The following is a 19,857-nucleotide window of genomic DNA, read 5'->3' on the forward strand; positions in this document are numbered from 1 at the left end:
TCTACATCCCAGTTGCATTAGAGTCTCTTGATGAAGGCTTTGGATCCTGAGAGCTCAGGGTTCAAATCCTGAAAGAGCAAGGTTTACCCCAATTTAAATGTCGTATTTTCGGGCGGTTTAATTGTGGGTTTCCCCCCGTGGTCATTGTGCAACGGTTGTGAGGTGTCATAGCGCACGCTCAGTTAGGACAATGTATGTCTAGACCCTTAGAAATTCGCCTTTCCAAAAAAAAAAAAATTTAAATTCGTTACGAGATCGACTTTCGTCCTTTGTGGATCTTTTCGGAATTTCACCATTATACTCGTAATTGCTTTTAAGTAGTTCTTTTAGTACCATTAACAACCTTCGTGTAAAAACATACAAAGTTTATTCATAAAAAGGTCAAAAGTTTCAGGCCAGAAGTGCCCTCATACGTGCAATGGACTTCAAAAAACGTTTACAAATTCTATGTACAAACTTAATGGAGGTTTGATGTATAAGTTTGTAATTACAAATTAGATTTTAAGGTGTACATATTCAACATCCAACAAGTACTCTCTTAGGATAGTGACCGAATACCAACAATTTCAACCTTTGGTGTAACTAGACATTAACATTAACAATAACATTAACATCAAATACTATAAGAACATACATCAAAGGATATACTCGTATATAATAGCATTATTATATAAAAAAATTGTATCAGTTGTGGTATTAATTGATTTCTATACTAGTACAAAGTACAAACTAACACAGAAATGATTTATGATGCATAAATCATAATCATATGATATGGATATTTATCCCAAGAGGATTTTGTCCAGAGATCAAAACTACAATATAAGATGGCCAAAATAGACTTCTGGCTCTTATCAAACCTTTTGAATTAGTAAAATATCAAAAACATAAAAAAATTTTGTGTGAAGTGTAAACATATGTAACTGTAAACTGGAAAACCATATCAAAAAGAGAAAAAAAAAGTAAGTAAAAAAAATCTACAAGATGTATTTGATGATCACTTAACTCTTGGTTGCATAAATTAACAAAGAGAATTCCTTCTTCTCATCTTTCATCTTCACTTTTTCATCATCTTCCAACCATAACCTACTATCAAACCCACTTCTTGTTCTGAACATAAAAACAGCATGACCCGACCCGGAACTCAGCCCATTACCAGAACCCAATTCCGACCCGGGTTTAAAAAACCAATCATGAACATCCCACATTAGATCCACCGACAACCCATCAACAAAAATTGTTTGGTTCCCTCTAAAATTCCATTGGAGCCTCTTGACCCGAACCACAACCCGTTTATCTATATAGACCAATAAAACCGGATTCGGGTTCGGACCCGGGCACGGTTTCTTTACACCATCCTTTTCTCTGGTACATTGAATCAATATATCATGCCAAGTTCCGTCATCCGAAAATTGAGCCTTGGTTGAGTAAAGGGTATTTCCGTAATAATGCTCTCTTTTAGAAACTAAACAAAATTTACCAATATCATCTTTCCGGGCTTTGACTTTCTTGACCGCAGCTTCATCCGACATATCTCCGACAGACAAGCCCAATTCGGAGTCAACCATGATGACCACATAGTATCCATCGACGGGTTCTGCTCCGGATCCGTACACAGCCGCCGAAAGATCATAGAAAACCTCGAATTTCGAGCCATTTACTTCAAAGGCTTTGTTTCCTTTTTTCTTGCGAAACAATCCTGAATTTGTGTTTAGCCGGAACGCCGTACTGGGATCATCACCGGAGTTTATTTGTAAGCCTTGTGCGGCGGCGTTACGACACCATGTGACGGTGATCATGTGGTGGGCCCCGGTGGAAAGTGTGGTTTTATATAAATTTGTAACGGATGTTTGTATTGATGGGAGTAAATTTGGGGAAATGGATGAATTTGTGGAAACATTTTTGTAATTTTTGCATGATGATTTTTCTGATACTTGAACTGTTAATTCACTATAACATGAAATTAGACCCATCATTTTTTGTTGTTGTGTGTGTTTGTGTGTGTGAATTATTGACAAAGAAAACCGAATGTTTAGGTGGAGTAATGAATATGATTTATTATTATTTGTAAGTTAAGGACTCATTGTTGCATATAATAAGAAAAACAAATGGCAGAATGTGAGTGTATATATTTGGAAAAACTTGCTGGATTGAATGAAGATGATGATTTTATTAGCTTTTCAAGTTTTGATAATCATTTACGTGACAGTTCATCTGATATATTTGGAATAAAATAAGGAAGGTGGAGTTTCAGGTTTAGTTTGCTTTTCTTTTTTCGGTTTCAAGTTAGACAAGGTGTGAATTTGGATAATAATAACAAATAATGATGAATTATAGTAAAGTAATATTATTTTTAGTGCTTATTAGTTTAATATACGAGAAAAGTGAGTATGGGGCTGTTATGTATCTAATTTAGTTGAAAATCCCCTCACATACTAATATTTTAATATTTTGAATAAATGTTTGCCTCATGATTTTTATTGTTTAAAAAAAGGTATGTGAGTTATTTTCACCTAATTTAGATGTCTAACAACATCATATTCCCTTCCCCCGTAATATATATATTGTAAGTTTGTAATTAGAATTTGTCGGTTATTGGGACATTTAATGCCACTGGACATTTAATGCCCCTTATGTCTTTCAGTCAAATATTGGTTACGGGTTCAAAACCTTTGAAAGGCATATTGAGAAATCTTTGTCAATGAGGTGGAGCATGAGGGTTTTCTTTAGCATTAGCTAGTTTCCTCCAGAACAGGTAGTGAGACTTCCACCGCCAGTCATGCCCTCGGATTGACTGTGATGGTGACGTAGTCAATCTCTACCGGACGATGAAGATGTATGACTTTGAGTCCAATCACCATTGTCATTAAAAAAAAATAAAATTGTCGGTTATTACAAAATGTCAATTTAGACGTGTCATAGGTTGTGTTTATAAGATTGTTTGGCAAAAGATTTTTAAGAGCTTAAAAGTTTTGACCTTTTAAAAAAAAAATTTAAAATGATAGTTTTGTTTGAATATAAATTTAAAATAAAATATTACAGCCCTAAAAAACTCTTAAAAAGGCCGGAAGATATTTATAAAAAAAGGCTTCTACAAACTTCACTCTTAGCCTTATTAAGGCCCCGGCTTCGAGTCCTTAGTAACAACTACAACTCTAAACTTTTGTGTTAAATATATTTATAATATTCGAAGTATTTGAATGTATTGTATCTCCCTATCGCGCGACTAAAACAATATTTATTACTTTTAAAACATTACTAAAAACAACTTCAAAAACTTTTATAAACAAGTGACATTTTATTTGAACGATATATGCGTATTTTATATTAAACAACTGACATTTTATCATACTTATCTATTATCATCACAAGTATATTTTTAATACTCGTAACATTTTAAATTTTATAATATATTTTTATCAATACCATGTATACATGATCAAAATTGAACAAAGAAAGTAGCTTAAGGGGAAAAAATGATTTCAAACGCATTTCAAAATAATCAAAAAAAAGTATAAAAATTTATTACAAATGTGTATGTTGTATACCGTACATATGTATAAGGCATACACATGTGTAACGTATTTTGAAAACAATAGAACAAAACGTACCTTATTTGCTTTAATTTTGTCTCTGGATATATAAACTCGTTTACTATTTATATTTGGTAAGTAAGTAATTAACCATTTAATATTATATATTTTAAAAGCTGAAATTTTAGGATCTCGGCTAGAAATTAGTAATGGAAAGTTGGAAACTTGGAAACTATAAAGCTTATTATTCTTTCTCGAATCTTAAACTTTGTTGTGGTTCGATAAAAATTTAAAGAGGAGTGTTTGCTAAACAAAGCTCCAAGGACTTTCGTTAAGGTGCATTAATTAGTTGACATTTACCATAAGATTCAGGAGGATGACATTTAATATGGAAATATACAATTTTTTTATGCACGTTAAGTGAAGCCGACTTCTTTTAACGTTTTCCTTCTTTTTTTTTTTTTTTACCTCTTTTGAAGTGTCCATAATGGTTGTTTCTAACAAAACAACAAATTAATTCTTGTCAAAGTAAGTGTCTTACTATACGTTTCTACTTTATTCTGTTTTGCATATAATTTTTGTAATCGAACTTTTGAATTTCCTACCTTTAGATTATCAAATATATTTTATTTTCAGTTTATTCAAAACTTTACAATATTTCTATACTAAACCGAGTACCAATATAATTATTATTTAATAGAGACATATATGTTTTAGCATTTTAATGATCTAAAAATGACGTTTGAAAGGTATGATACTTTATAAGAGACAGAAGAGAAAAAAGGATTTGATGGTTTAAAAATAATCAATATAAAAATTTACAATGGAGTTTAAGCCATAAACCTTTTATTTAATACGGATAATATCTTAAAGTTTAGACAAATTCCTTTTCTTTCACATTATTAAACATGATGGAGTAGTAATTCCAAAGTAAAATAAAAAGATAAAGAAAAAAAGAACATAGTGGTCTTTGGGTTGTTATTTATTACTTTGTATTCACTGGTAAATGATTGGAGAAGTTTATTAAGTATGAAAGCCAACAACAAGGCTAAAATGAATACATTTTGTTTAATACGTACGCGTCTTCTTATATTAGAGTTTTTCTGTGTATCAACTATCAATTATAACAATTAGTCGACAATTTTAAGAACACCATTTAAAATTTATACAATTCAGCAATTGATGAACTTATTAGCAACCAAACACTTGCAATTTTAATCTTGTTGAAAATGTATGCAGGTTGTGCCTGTTGTATCGGTAATTTGGCATCATATCTGTACATGGCGTAAGGTCAGGTTTATTTATATTTTTTTTGGTTAGAATAAGGCACAACTGAGAGGTTATGTTCTCCAGTGTAATGAAAATAATGTCAAATGATGTCAAATTAATACTTACAAAATGGGGGAAATGTTAAGTAAAACATGTAATATTTATCTTAGGTAAAACATGGGGATTATGTAAAATTTAGGGGAGTTTATGTAAAATTCATGGGTTATTTATGTTTATCAAATTCAAAAGTTTAATATGTAACTTTTTTTATTCTGAGAGTACCTAAGCTTAGGTAAAGTCTGCAGTACGGATCCTTTTCCCTACCAAATGATGTTAAATTTTTTACAACTTACAATAGAGATTATATAAATTGATTTTATTAACTACCAAAAATTTTTCGGCATATGTTTTACAAATTGTTACCTAATTGTTTTTCTTTCTCCTAAAAAAAATAACGTTTATCTATTACTTTATTTATAAGTGGTAGAAAGATTTTTCCTTCTTTTTCTTCTTGCATATTGCCATATTGGTCAGAGTCATGTTCAAAGTATTTCTTTTGACCAGGGAATCAGGAAGGGCAAGGAATTCTGGAAGTAGTGAAAATCGAATTCAAGTGGTTTCCGTATAAACATTGATTAATCACATATATTGAATAGTTTTAATTTTAGTTACATTAGTTTTTAATAATACTTTAGACTAAGTAAACATTGATTTAATATAATTACAACTGAAATCTAAGTAACTAAAATGGCAAGTAAAACATATAGTTATGCAAATTAGTCTAATTGGTATAAATACGTACAAGATTACACTTAAAAAATTATCGAGGTCATAGAATGGTACACCAAAAAGCATCTGTATGAAGGATTGAAGATTTTTTCTTCCAATGATATAGCTTTATCAAGTAAGTCGATCAATCCTATATTGACTAATCACTTATTAACTAATTATAGTCTTAAAGTTAATACTTTTCTCTTATCTAATTTAATTAAATCAAGTAATATCATGTTGTTAAAAAATATTAAAAATTCAAGTAATAGAATTCTAATGATCTAACAAATGTATTATTCTATGATTTTAGAAGGATTTACCAAAAGATTTTAAAGGGAAGATATTACCTACTGTTGATTTCCAATAACTTAATTAATTTATGTTTTCATGTTACTATTATACTCTTAGATAACGAAACAATCTGGGACTATTGGTTTGTGGTCACATCTTAAGAAGTGTGCGCTCGTACCTAATGACAAAATGTTTTTGACATTCCAAACATGTTCCAAAGAGAAGTGTTTTGTTCCCTAAAGGAGGCTTTTGTTGGTTGCAACAACACAATATATATCAGTAGGCCACTTTTATTAGGCTGTAAGCAATATATATGAAAAGTCAACTCTACATATAGATCTAGTGTCATTTTCTTTATTGTTTTAAAGTGTCTAGTCGATCGCCATAACTTCTAGGCACCTTCTTCTTGGACAAGAGGAGGATCAGCTAATTATTTGCTCAAGTAAAGTACCATCCAAAGTTATATCTTTCAATTAAGTTGCAAGTCTACGCTTTCGTAGTTAACTTTTTCATCAAAAGTTTTTTAAGAAGCGTTTTTTTTTTCTTTTTTTTTTTTCTTTTTGAGAGAGAGACATAAAAGTACGTCTTACGTACATCCAAAACACGAAGCCACAAATTAATATATATGATTATTGAAGGGTTTTTTTTTTTTAAGAAGAAACCCTTTCATACTTTGTACGTAATAATAGTTTTATACGATTACTAATCTACTATTTATATAATACACTAGCTAGTTAGCATGTTGTTTGTGAAATGAACATTCGTAATAAAAAAAATACAATAAATACCGACACTTAATTTCTTTGTCCCTTTTTATTTTAGGCTCAACATATATTATATATTACCATGTCATGTGTATCATCAGATTCCCAACTTAAATAGTGTTATCTAATGCAAGTCAACCTGTGCATATGTATATTCTTATTTCTGATATTTAATCTCAAATGAGACAAATGATGATTCAAATATATATACCAAGATAGATATATAGATATGAATAAAGGATATGTTCTGTTTGAGTATAGATATGATAGAGTCAAATTTGATGAACTTAATCATCAAAAAGTTAAACCATACAATAACAATATTTTTAAAAAATATATCGACCCTTTCTTTGAATTATAGTTATATGTCGTTTAATATAGTCAAGAATACTACATTGTTCCTAGCTATAAAATACGAGACATGTGCATTAAATAAATATATAGATTCCAAGAAAGTAAACGGGGTGTAGGAAAAATTGATATACTTTTTAAATTTTTTAAGCACTTTTTACAAATAAAGCTTAGCATTTATCCAGATTATCAAGACTGCAAAACTGTATCATGACAAATGCTTTAACGCTCTGAAGCTCAAACAATATCAGATGAGGAACACGAATAATTGTACACTTGAGTTGAGATATAAAATTAAATTTAAAAAAATAAAAGAATGTTCTTCTAAATTACGGAGTATATATCAGTTTTGACTTTTAATATAGCCATATCGGGCTGTTAGTAGTTGGCAATTATTTTGGTTTCAAGGAGAGTATGGCCCGTATGGGTAGAACCAATCGTGCTTACATGGGTTACCCAAAATATTAGGCTTTTAATGGGTATACCCATATTTTTTAGCCCAGTTCAACTAATGAAACAACCGACTGGTAAACTAGGGCCTAAAAGATCGATGCTATAAATTATAAAACCTGGAAACCTCTCGAGAAAAAAAACCTGGAATAATATATAGTCAAAGTCAACGCGCCATTGAATTAATTTAACACATATACACTAGCTTCACATAGAAGGATGATGCAGTTTCACACGTGCATTCAAATAGCTAAAGAACAATTGATCAATCAAAGACCGAAAATTATTGACAAATTGTCAATTCTCTTATAACTCAATAATATTCAACTGAATTTTACAATAACCAAAATGCTTATTTATACTAATCCTAACACTCTTAAAATAGGAAACAAATCAATTCATACTTATCATTATAAATAAAATATAACTTCTAAAAATAAAATATAACTTATTAAAATAGAAGATAATCTAGATTAACCGCATTGTGGGTTGGGTCGGGTCATGAGTCTCCTGCATCATTCTCTCCCTTTTTGAAAAAATTTGTTCTCGAGTTTTGACTTCAAGCCACGTCCACCCGGATCGAATGGAACATCAATGCGATTCTCATGCAGTATTATCATGATGTCCCGCATGAATATCTTAATTTCCCGAGTCATTTCATCAAGCTCGAAACTTGTACCATCGGGGTTGTACAGAACATCCAGACATGTCTTTCTCTTATTTAAAATTGAAAACTTAATATGACATATAGTAATGTAGATCTTGGTTCCCAACATATAATTTTTATTATCTCCGTAGAAATTCAATATTAATGGAGCACCAAAAGTGGAAAGAGATTGCAATATAAATGCAATTAATTCTTTGAAAACTTGATAGGAAACAAAATCGGTACTCAATATTAGATTTTTAAAGTTTAATCTAAAACTTGACTTTATATTTAAATGCCAATCATGAAACTCTATCCCAAAATTTAAAGCCATATACCACGATTCAATGTAACAAATAATATCTTTCCAGATTAATTCCACCTTACCCCTTCGATCGTTCTTCGTGTTCACATTGAAATCTGAAATTTTATCTTTATTGTGATTGTCTTCCTTCACCGTTTTGTTGAGAAAGTCATCTTTAAAAACCGAACTCGCGGTCATCCAAATATACCAATTTTCATCTTCGTATTCATCAAACACGGGAGGTGCTTGATAGAGGGTGCTACAACTCCCAAGATACTCCTCCTTCCCAAAGTTCTCATCCCGGATGAAAGCCTCCGAGTTGGTTTCTTGAAACTTGTAACCATTGCCGTCTTCAGGATGCTCCTCTTTCCCAATGATCTCATCCTATATGACATCTTTTGGGTTATTTTCCTGGATCATGCGATCTTGTGAATAGAACACGATTTAATTGTTGCCTCGTTCGGCAATTCGGCGAGTAAAAATGTGGTTCTCATCACGCAGAGCCATTTGAATTAACCTGAGCTCTGATTACCAACTGATGCAGTTTCACACGTACATTCAAACGACTAAAGAACAATTGATCAATCAAAGACCGAAAATCATTGACAAATTGCGAATTCTCTTATAACTCAATAATATTCAACTGAATTTTACAATAATCAAAATTCTTATTTATACGAATCCTAACACTCTTAAAATAGTAAACAAATCAATTCATACTTATCATTATAAATAAAAGATAACTTTTAAAAATAAAATATAACTTATTAAAATAGAAGATAATCTAGATTAACTGTATTGTGGGTTGGGTCGGGTCATGAGTCTCTTGCATCAAAAGATATAATATAATAGGGTCAGGATTGTAAGATGGTCACCGACCCGATCTTACGCTTTATTAACAAATATTCTCTAGCATCTCTCAATTCAATAATTAATTAAATTGTCTTTAATTCCAGAAAATAGTTTGATAAATGAGATGAACACCTACGACTCTACGAGATATCTAAATAGGTTTTAAAGTTTTACGTCTTTTTTGTAAAAAGAAGAGAGTACGTATATGATGAAAAGCGAAGCGTCGATCGACCAGCGAACCATTTAAAGACCAAAATCTTGCATTCGATCCATTTTGACTTTAATTAATAATTTGCCCTTTGGAAACTCGATAGTATAACTTATAAGATTCGTACGCTGTGATTTAAGTTTGACTTTGATTTTGGCATCTTCAACAGGCCTGCGGCCATACATGATACACGATTGTGATCATGAAACAGATCGATCTTTTCCAGATTTTATGCTTCATGATCTTTTTGTTCCTAGCTTGTGACGGATAAGATCGAACTATTTAAATAACGTACGTGTGGATGTGCACCCCAAGTTATCCAAATTATGTTGGTCCAATATATGTATACATATACTCCGGATGCCCACGCAATGTGGTGCGCTGGCAATGGCGGGCGGTGGCGCTATAGTTATAACATAAAAGTAATTCTTCTATGTTAAAGAGGATAGTGTAATTATTTTGAGTGTTCAATGATGTATGTTGTAAATAATTTTATTAACGATATTATTGGTAATTTAAATAATGAAAGGGGTTGTTTGATTATTTTAAAGACTGAAAAGTTGAAAATGTATAAGTGTGGTTTGTTTTACAAGAGAACGAGGCTACCTGCGGCGACAAGTGGTGGCGTCGAAGGGTGGCTGCAGTAGCGGTATAGTTATTAATGTAAAGGTAATTGATGTAAAAATAGTAGTATGGTTATTTTAAGGATTGAGAATTGTATGTTGGAAAAAAGTTTAAGTTAGTGAATAAAGAAGAGAAGTAGTTTGGATGAATAGGGGTTGGAAAAATATTTTAGGAGTATATTGGGTAAATCTAGTATGCATGTTAAAGGAAAAATTAAAAGTTAAAAATTCAAGATAATTTATATATATTTTAAAGATGGAAAAGTTGAAAAGGTTAATTTGTTTTAGAAGAAAGTTGATAAAAAAAAAAGATATATTGCTTGTTACACAACTCACAACTCACAAGTGACTGGCATGCAAATGAAGGTTTTTACTTTTTAGAGTCAGTTTGAATCAATTTTGGCCTAAAAATGAAACCCTATCCAATTCGTTCAGTTTTTAAAAAACAAAAACCGTTGGATTCGGTTTTGATTTGGTTTGGTTTCTCGGTTTCGTTTTTTGTAAAAAAAAAAAATTACACTTTTTGTTTATTATCTTATAAAGTTCACTTTTAATTGTTAAAAGAAAATTATATGAACTAGAAACTAAGATATACAAAAAAATTTTATTAACTATTTATATCTTTTAGGTGTTAAAATTGTTATAATATTTTATAAAATGAACTGATTTTGTTGTGTTTTTATATCTAAATCATATAACTTGTATTGATTTGTACATTAAAAAGGCAAAAAGTTAAAAAAATACTAACATATCTACTAAGTATAACTAATAAGTATAAATGTAATATGATATAAATAGAAAATAAATTAAAAGATATTTTGTTCGGTTCGGTTCGGTTTTTGAGCATATAAAACAGAAATCCGAACCGATCCGTTTGGTTTTAAAAAAAAGAAACCAAACAATTAAACCAATCGGTTTCCTTCGGTTTTCGGTTTTGACGGTTCGGTTTTCTCAGTTTTTTGTTTTTTTGGTTCGGTTTTTGCTCACCCTAGTACTAATTGGTATACAAGTAAAAAGTTTGAATCTCTAATCTATTGATCCTTTTCTTTAAGATTGATCAAATACTCGACTGATCGACTCGATGCGTTGGGTTTGACATTCCATATATGTTTAAGCATGGTCCAAATCAAAGTATGGTAACTATTGGTCAAACGGGGATATATAGGAATCAAGAGAATATATTCTCTATCGATGAGATAAAGATGTAAAATGGGGTCGTATGTAGATCGATGAGTATGCAAATGGACTAAGTATATGTTTGGTTGTCCCTATAAATACAGATATCATAAATGTGGATTAGATATAAGACAAGCACATGTATATATATACGAATATATAGAAAGAGATCGAATAGTTACATATGATCAGGAAGAGAGGTTCTTACATGAAGAGAAAGAGCTTCTTGTTTAGTAGCCAAGGATGACTTGCCAGCTCCATTACAATTTACAAGTGATATGATTTCTTTTTGTCTTTAGAAGTTTTCGGTTGGTTTCAGCTGGCAATCATCTAGGCTAACTTGACAAGCTCTTCTCTTTCATGCTAGATCATTTCTTCTTAATTAATTAGTTCCCTTATTGAACTACCATGAATGATGCATGAGCAAGGTCTGAGGCATTAAGTTTAATCTGGCTTATATATATACATATATAAAATTTGAATATAAAAATGCTTTACCTTTTAGGTTCGTCTTCTATGCTTAGCATCATTGATAAATTACAGTACTAACCGTATTTGATTATAAAAGTTGCATTTTCAGAGACAAACTACCCATCGATAAAATTGGAAGGCTTTGAAGAGTAATTACAATGTTAGTGGAATAGTGGATCGAAGCAATATGTACGTATATCTATATACTTGATTCGATTATTAACATATTATAACATATTGCCGGGATTGTCACAATAATGTTGCTTAGGTCCGATATACGTTTCCCTACTTAGGAAGTAGGAACCAGCCACGTTTTGACTTAAAGATGGATTAAGGCCCACTTATATCATAGCTTTTAGGTCTCGTTATACTTATTTAGGTCAGGCCCAACATCGCAATAAAGACCACGTTGGTCCTTACTCTTAACCCACTAGTCACTACTAGAAATTTTTACTTCTGTATATATTTTTAAAACATCAATTTTCATAAACTACACGAATTTCTAAATAAAACCTAAAAAATTCCATTATACCCCAAATATACCTCATTCAGCCCACTCCCACAAAGCACGAAGACTTTTCCCATGAGTCACCAAATCTATTGATTTATTTTCTTTTATATTTTTGTATATTTATTTACCCCAGCAGTCAACTCCATATATTGGACGACTTTGTGAAAATTGAAAAATCATACTTATTACTTTTGAGCAAAAGTGTGAATACAATGATGGACATTCTAAGAATTCCACTCCCATGTTTGCATTCTCCATTAATCTTAGCTTTTCACTCTACACCATATAGCAATCCACCTATTTAACAACTATTTATGTTTGAAAAAATGAATAACAAGTTTGACGCCTCTGAATAAAAAGTTCACAGAAAGTTGTTAACTATTGTGTTAATAAACAGGTTCTCATCAAAATAAAAAGTAATAAAATTAAAACTAATATTTTTTAACAAATTGGGCCATTGGGAGGAGGGGGGAATAACTGAAGACACAAAAAAGATCTGGGCTCCAGTCACAAAGTTTGCCCACCATTTGAGCCCATTCTCTTATGCAAGTTAAACTGCTCCATATATAGATGGATTAGTTACTCAACTCATCCAAAATATATCTTGAATGATATGCTCTCGTGACAGTACTAGTAATATAAGGATGAGAAGGTTTAACATGAGACAGAAGAGCGAATTAAGTTATGCAAGAATGAGCGCCTGATTAACCAAACAAGAAATTAATTAATTTCAAACCTCTTGACTTGTCATTAGGCAACTCATCCTTGGCTACCTAATACGCTCTTCTCTTCATGTATGAACCTCTCTTCATATTCGATGATATATAGTTACTTGTTTCTCCGAATGTATCTATTTATAGACAACAATAATGTTATGTATCATTTTTCTTTCACTTGCCAAGCCTCACTATATATATTCAATTCCACCTTCATGCGAATATATCCAATGCTTAGTAGATTGGCAACGATACTGGCAAGATTCGTAAGCACGTGTTACTTCTACCAATTGTTCCCGGTGCTCCTTGTGAACTTCTGTATCTAGTTGACATATTGAAAGGAAAAAAAAAAGAGAGAGAGAATATAATGGCATGAAGATTAAAGGGATAAATGTTATTCCATTATGTTGACCAAAGATCATCTATAGGTGAAAATTGACTTGGCCTGGTATATGACCTTTGCCCACTTGAAAACTGAAAGTAGACTCAAGAATATATATAATGGGGTCGTTCAATTTGTCATGAATTGATCGTATCAAACCACCATTATGAATCTAACTTATCACAAATTCAAATTGATATTTTTTCTTGAAAGTATGAGACTTATAATTAATATGTTGTATACGAACTAGGGTAATTTGAAATATACAATTTTGGCGATGCAGCAACTTGGTGACATATCTATTTAATTGCTAGCTTTTTCTTCAAGACATTTGACTCTCTTTGATTAAGGTTTCAGATTCCATTTTTTATCCATTATAAAGCTTGGTCTGAAAATGATAGTAGAAGAGGTCGAACATATAGAGAATATATTCTCCAAATAACTAGATGGAGATGTAGAATGGGGTTGTTGATCGATGAACATATAATTAATTACTTAGTCAAGTATGTTTCTTAATTTCCTGCCTATCAATACATCTATGTAAGTCAAACACATAGCTAGCCACAATTAAGAAGGACATCAAGTCCTTTCCTCTTGACTGTTATAATTTACAACTCACGAGTTTATCTTTATCCTCTTGTATTGCGTTAGGAAAACAATCTATATATCTTTGTGTTTTTTTATTTAAAAAAAAAATCGTATAGTATATATCGGTGTCATATTATGCCTTAGATTAACAATGAATATAAGTAATTTTAATAGTCAATGGAATGTTGGTGACCATTTTCATAGGAGTTGTTTGTTTTTTTCCATTGAATATCGAAGAAGGTGACTGTAAATTAGTGGTATGGTTGAATATCATATTGACTTCAAATTAAAGAAATGGTAGTTATCAAGTTATGTGATGTTAGCTTGGTCTATTTGGTTCCTCGATCAGAAGCAAATGCAGCTCAGGGCCTGTATTTTAATGGATCGATCAATTGGTCAAATGGTACCACCAATCAAATTTTTAAGAAAGTATACCATACATCGTTATCATTTGAGTTGGAGCTAAAGTGTCTCCCATGATTACGAAATGACCAAAAGTTTTTTTTTTTTTTTTGGTTTTAGTACTTTAGTAGCTAGCTGTTTAAATCCCAAATAGATTATATATAGGCATATGTTAATCAACCAAGCTTACTACTTCTTTCAGGTTGTTTTCAAAGTTCAAGCTTAGAACCCAGCCCGCTCACATTGGAACGTCAAAAAGACAGCCAACAGGGTGAAAGGGTTCACAGTGGCTTCCCGGTGCATTCGAGACTTTAATCTTTTTTATAGGTATTTTATGTGTATTTTTGTCGTTAAAACTAAAATCGGGGTTCTATAAATCTTTGTGCTTTAAAATCATCGTTTATCAATATATATACATGTGTTTTATAAATCTTTGTACATTAATTTTATGCATCATAATCTAAAGGTCAAAATTTTGAAATATTTTTAATATTTATTGTTTTTAAGAAAAGGCTAAATAAGGTGTATAAAAAAAAAAAAAGTATGGCCTTTAATATCGTCCTACTGTCTTATAGGCTGTATTTAACAAAACTTTTATTTTGATTAGTTACGTGTAGCTTCGAGTTTACAAATCGTCTCATTCGTTGTATACTATTTACATTTTATTAAAAATGTGAAAAAGGAAAGGTAATCGATTGATGAGTACGATACGGCCGTCTACTAAAAATATGTGGAAAACTGGGATGTGTAAGGCCCAAATGAAATTGCACCAACACTGGGACACATAATTCTTTGTTGGACCCTTAACATGACACGACTACGCCCATTTCCAATTTACTATTGACATTTTGACACCTCAACATTTTCCTCAAAACACATATACAAGGTGTCATGACACGTTAATCCTTAATTGATTTATTTATTTTAACAGTCGTTAATCATTAATTAGATAGGGTTTAATCATAATCACCAATGATTTTATATATATATATATATGGTAACCCAGTAAACATTTTTACTAATATATATTTTTCACAAACTTATAAAATTTATACATGTTTCACCAAATTTTAATTTGTTATCCCTAAAAGCTGGTTAAGCGCATGTTTTTTTTTAAAATATTGTGGCGTGGATATTATTAAATTTTGTTTTGTTATCCTTAATAACCGGTTAAGCGCATTTTGTTTTTTAAAAAATTGTAGTGTGGATATTATGTGAAAAACGAAGATGTTTTAGTTTAGGGTTCATTGTCAATTTCGGAGAAAAGAGAACACCCACACCCACCCACCCACCTACCACACCATGGATAGTAGTAGGGGTGTAAATGAGCTCAAACTCGAGCTCGAATTCGTTTTAGAAGCTCGGGCTCGAGCTCAATCGAACTTTATTGTTTATGCTCGAGCTCGGCTCGCAATGTTTTAAAAGAGCTCGAGCCCGGCTCGAGCTCGACTCGTTTGTCAAAAAAATTCTACAAGTTCGAGTTTGGGCTTGAGCTCGGTAAGTTAACTAAGCTCGATTATCAAAAGTTCGTGTAAAAAGCTCGTTAGTCTGATATGCATATATATTATTATATTATATATGAAAGCTCGTTTAGGCTCGCGAGCTTATTCGAGTTATGTATTCGAAGTTTGAGCTCGATTAGTAAATGAGTCAATAGTTAAGCTCGAATTCGACTCGAGCTCGTTTAGGCTAGGCTTGAAACAAGCTTTTTCCGAATCGAATTCGAATAATTCGCGAGCAGGATTGACTCATTTACACCCCTAGATAGTAGATAACGAAGATGTTTTAGTTTAAGGTTCATTATATTGTCAATTTCGGAGAAAAGAGAACACACATTTGACTCTTATATACATTTTTGGCGATCTTGAATCCATATCTTCGTATTATTAATTAGTCCACGTCACTATCAAATAAATGTCACGTCACCTAAAAAGAGGGTAATCGATAATTAAATAAGTCTAGAATCGGTGAACTATGTATAAATTTTACAAGTTTGTTTGGAATATATATCAATAAAAATATGTATAAAAAGAAAAGTTAATTTGTTGGTGATCGAGTGATTAAAATTAAGATTAATCCACTCGGCTAGTCGGCTATGTGTGAATTTAGACGAATGTTTGGTACGAGCATTTTCGTATAATTTTTGGTATTTTTCCGGTGCGGTCTACGAAAGTAGGTATCGGATTTTTGGTACAAGCACTTTTTTTTTTCTTTCTACAATTAATTATATTAGATTACTACATTTTCTTCGTTAATTTTTATAGTGTATGTTCAATGTTCAAATTAACGGTCTCTTGAACAATCTGAGTCGGAAAAAAACTTTATCCATCTACCTATATCTACAAAAAGTATAAACATCAAGAGATTAAAAAAAAACACGTTTTGTATGCCGAAGTTCTTATTGCATAAAGGATAACATTTTCATAATATTTTGCTAGCTAGCAGTGAATCTTAGTTGTTAAAACTAGACACTTCATCAACTATATGATATTCATAGATGAAAAATCAAAACCCGGTTTTGTCCACATTTGCATTATTGTCTTACATCGCAAAATTAATTAGGTGTCGAAAAACATCAAACATGGCTGCTCATTGACCTATAGCGATAATCATGATCGTAACCTCCCCTCTTTTGATCAGTTTATTTTTGGCATAAAATCAATAATTTATTAGATAAAGAATAGTACAATATTGAAGAATCACACGTTTATTCTTTGACTTAGTATATATAAATAGCAAGTTTTGGTATATTTAACTTAAAAAGGGTGTATAATAATCCAAGAGGTGGGAGGAAATATAATAATTAATGATCATTTTTGGCTGTGAAATCAAATATAATAATTTCTTCCAAAATAATATACATAGTACACTAGTATAGCAGTGTAGTTAAACATACGTTAATGGTTTGATTTGGTATAAGCACATGTTTACATAATAAGGTCCATGTTATTACAGCCCCTGCCAGACTGTTTTTTTTTTTTCTTTTACAATCTACAAATACAGAAAACTAGCTATATATTCCAAGCAAATAAAACGTGGCTGTTTGCTTATACGTCTATTTATCTTCTTGAGTTGACGCCGAACAACCATTTCAATTATGAATAAACATATAATCAACTTTGTTTACGATTAATTGGCATAATTATTTAAAGAAAAATGATAAATCCTCCTAACCAAATAGTCTAATAATCCTCCTAATACATTAAGATGATGACATGTGGTATCCACTAATTATCTTTTCTAATCGAAAGATAATCTTGCCCTCTGGTTTTTTTCACATGTCATCATATCATGGTTAGGAGGATTATTAAGCTATTTGGTTAGGAGGATTAATCATTTCCCTTATTCAAAAGTGGAACGAGACAAACATCAAACCACTTAGTCAGAAATCAAATTACATATCATGAAAACTAATCATCCAAATTTTGATTAAAATTAAATATAATTATCTGATAAGCAAGAATATATATGTATCACAATTCACAATCCAAATAATTGCATATAAGGACATTGATAAAGTTTGAAAAGAGGTTTGAAAGGTAAACAATGTGGTTCACGACGGATACCAAATAATTGAATAAGTACAAAAATGAATCTGATATGAGAATCAAGAAGTAACTTACCATGTGATGAAAAGGAGTTACTATAAGAAACAAAGTTGAGGGGCCCTTAATGTCAACTATGTGAAAGCTGAAGGACATTGTGGTCCCTTTAAAAAGAGTAGCCGGCGAGGTGTAACAACCTACATCGCACACATAACCAAACAGCAAACATCACCAACCAGTTCGGTTTTTTAAAGAAAGCAGTCAAGGATGGTGGCGCGTGTTACCCACTCTCTGTATACATTTATTTGCCTTGGTTTATGGAGGTTGCTATATATTACCCTTTACTTTTAATATTTGTTACGAGTACTTTTTATCAAAATAACCTAATAAAGTATGCGTTTTTGTTAACGACAGCTTTATGATTTATTGTTAACATTTATAAGCTAATTGTACCTTGCCATAATATTTGAAGGACAAGTTATATGAAAAAATACAATTCTTTTTACACGTTAACAACAACGTTAAGAATTTTAGGGGAGGCGGAGTGGGAAAAAAACTTTATCAACTCTCCCAAATTCATTCAATAACATTCATCTAACTCATTTTAATCTTTGAACCCTTCTAACCATTTTTACTGGCGTCCAATAAATCTTCAACCCTCTCAAATTTTTCACCAATCACACACTCTCTTTTTCCTATCTCCACACACACTCTCTCTCTCTCTCTTTTAAAGTCTTGGTCCCCACACACTCTCTCTTCTCTCTCCATTTATGCTCCAAGGGTAATAAGCCCTCTATCTAACCCTTTAAGCCATAAATTCACTACCGGCGACGGTGTTACTGAATTTATGAGCCCATAAATTCACCATAGCTCCCACCACTCCGCCTCTCCTTAGTTATCAATTTCCATAAATTAATAGCAATTTAATTATTGGATGTGAAATATTATGATGACACTACTTTTAAAAATAAAACTATCTATATCTATATTATTGTATAAAGTATTGTTTTCTTTCTTGAAGATATACCTAAAATGTATTGCACCTTTATTCACTATTTAAATATTTCCATTTGATATTTTTTAATTTTTATAATAACTTTGATGAAATTAATTTACAAAATTTATAACTTAAGTAATTATATATATGATCAGGTATGTGCTCCACAGTCCACACTATGGTAAATGTAACAAACATAATGTTCATTATAAAGATAAATTACTTATTAAGTTTTACTAAGAACATAGTATGTAACATGTCAATCAACTTCAGGTCTTCAGCTGTAACATAAATAACATTTACTGTCTTCGATATATCTACAACTTTTAAGTTTTACCCCCTATATATTGTGTCTTATCTCCATCTCAATCAACATCAGACTTACCCTTTTTTTTTTATTTAAGTTGTGTAAATGAAGAAAAATAAATTGATGATGCTAGTCATGTTAACTGCAACGACAGTAAGATGTTGTAGAAGAATGGTGTAACAAACAAGCAAACATGTATTTACTTTTATCAAGTACCAGTTTTATTACGTTTAAAATCTAATCAAACATTCACCTACTTTTAAAAATCAAACCGGGTGCTATTACATTTTCTTTTTTAAAAAAATAGAACTAATAACAATATTATCAAATAGATCTTGATCGTGCCCAACTAACAAACACATATTTTTAATTATTTTCAACAACAAAGCATATAAGAACTAGCAAGTCTTACCTAATATATTGTTGATTTATTCATCACCTTTTTAGACTAAATTCGATCGTGAATTGGCTAGTACAAACCCACCAAACATATTCACATCGTCAGCTTAATATATATATATATATATATATATATATAGGGATAAGTATCTTGTAATGTAACAAACATTGAATGAATGTCTATAGTAGGAAATAACTAAAGTTGTGTGTATTGTAGGTAAACAACTCGAAAATAATGTTTATTGTATGTAAAAAAATGTATTAGACCAATTAAAATCAGACAAGTGACACCTCTATGTGG

The 19,857-nt window shown here is 31.1% G+C and overlaps 1 protein-coding gene across 1 annotated transcript; it reads right to left on the reverse strand.

Moving 5' to 3' along the window:
* Positions 1-1,001: 1,001 nt before the first annotated feature.
* On the reverse strand, positions 1,002-1,973 carry LOC122595735. Its single transcript, XM_043768167.1, has one exon. The coding sequence runs from the start codon at positions 1,971-1,973 to the stop codon at positions 1,002-1,004; it is 972 nt and encodes a 323-aa protein (XP_043624102.1).
* Between the last annotated feature and the right edge of the window lie 17,884 nt (positions 1,974-19,857).

Source organism: Erigeron canadensis, chromosome 1 (assembly GCF_010389155.1).
Source record: "Erigeron canadensis isolate Cc75 chromosome 1, C_canadensis_v1, whole genome shotgun sequence".
Lineage (NCBI taxonomy): Eukaryota > Viridiplantae > Streptophyta > Magnoliopsida > Asterales > Asteraceae > Erigeron > Erigeron canadensis.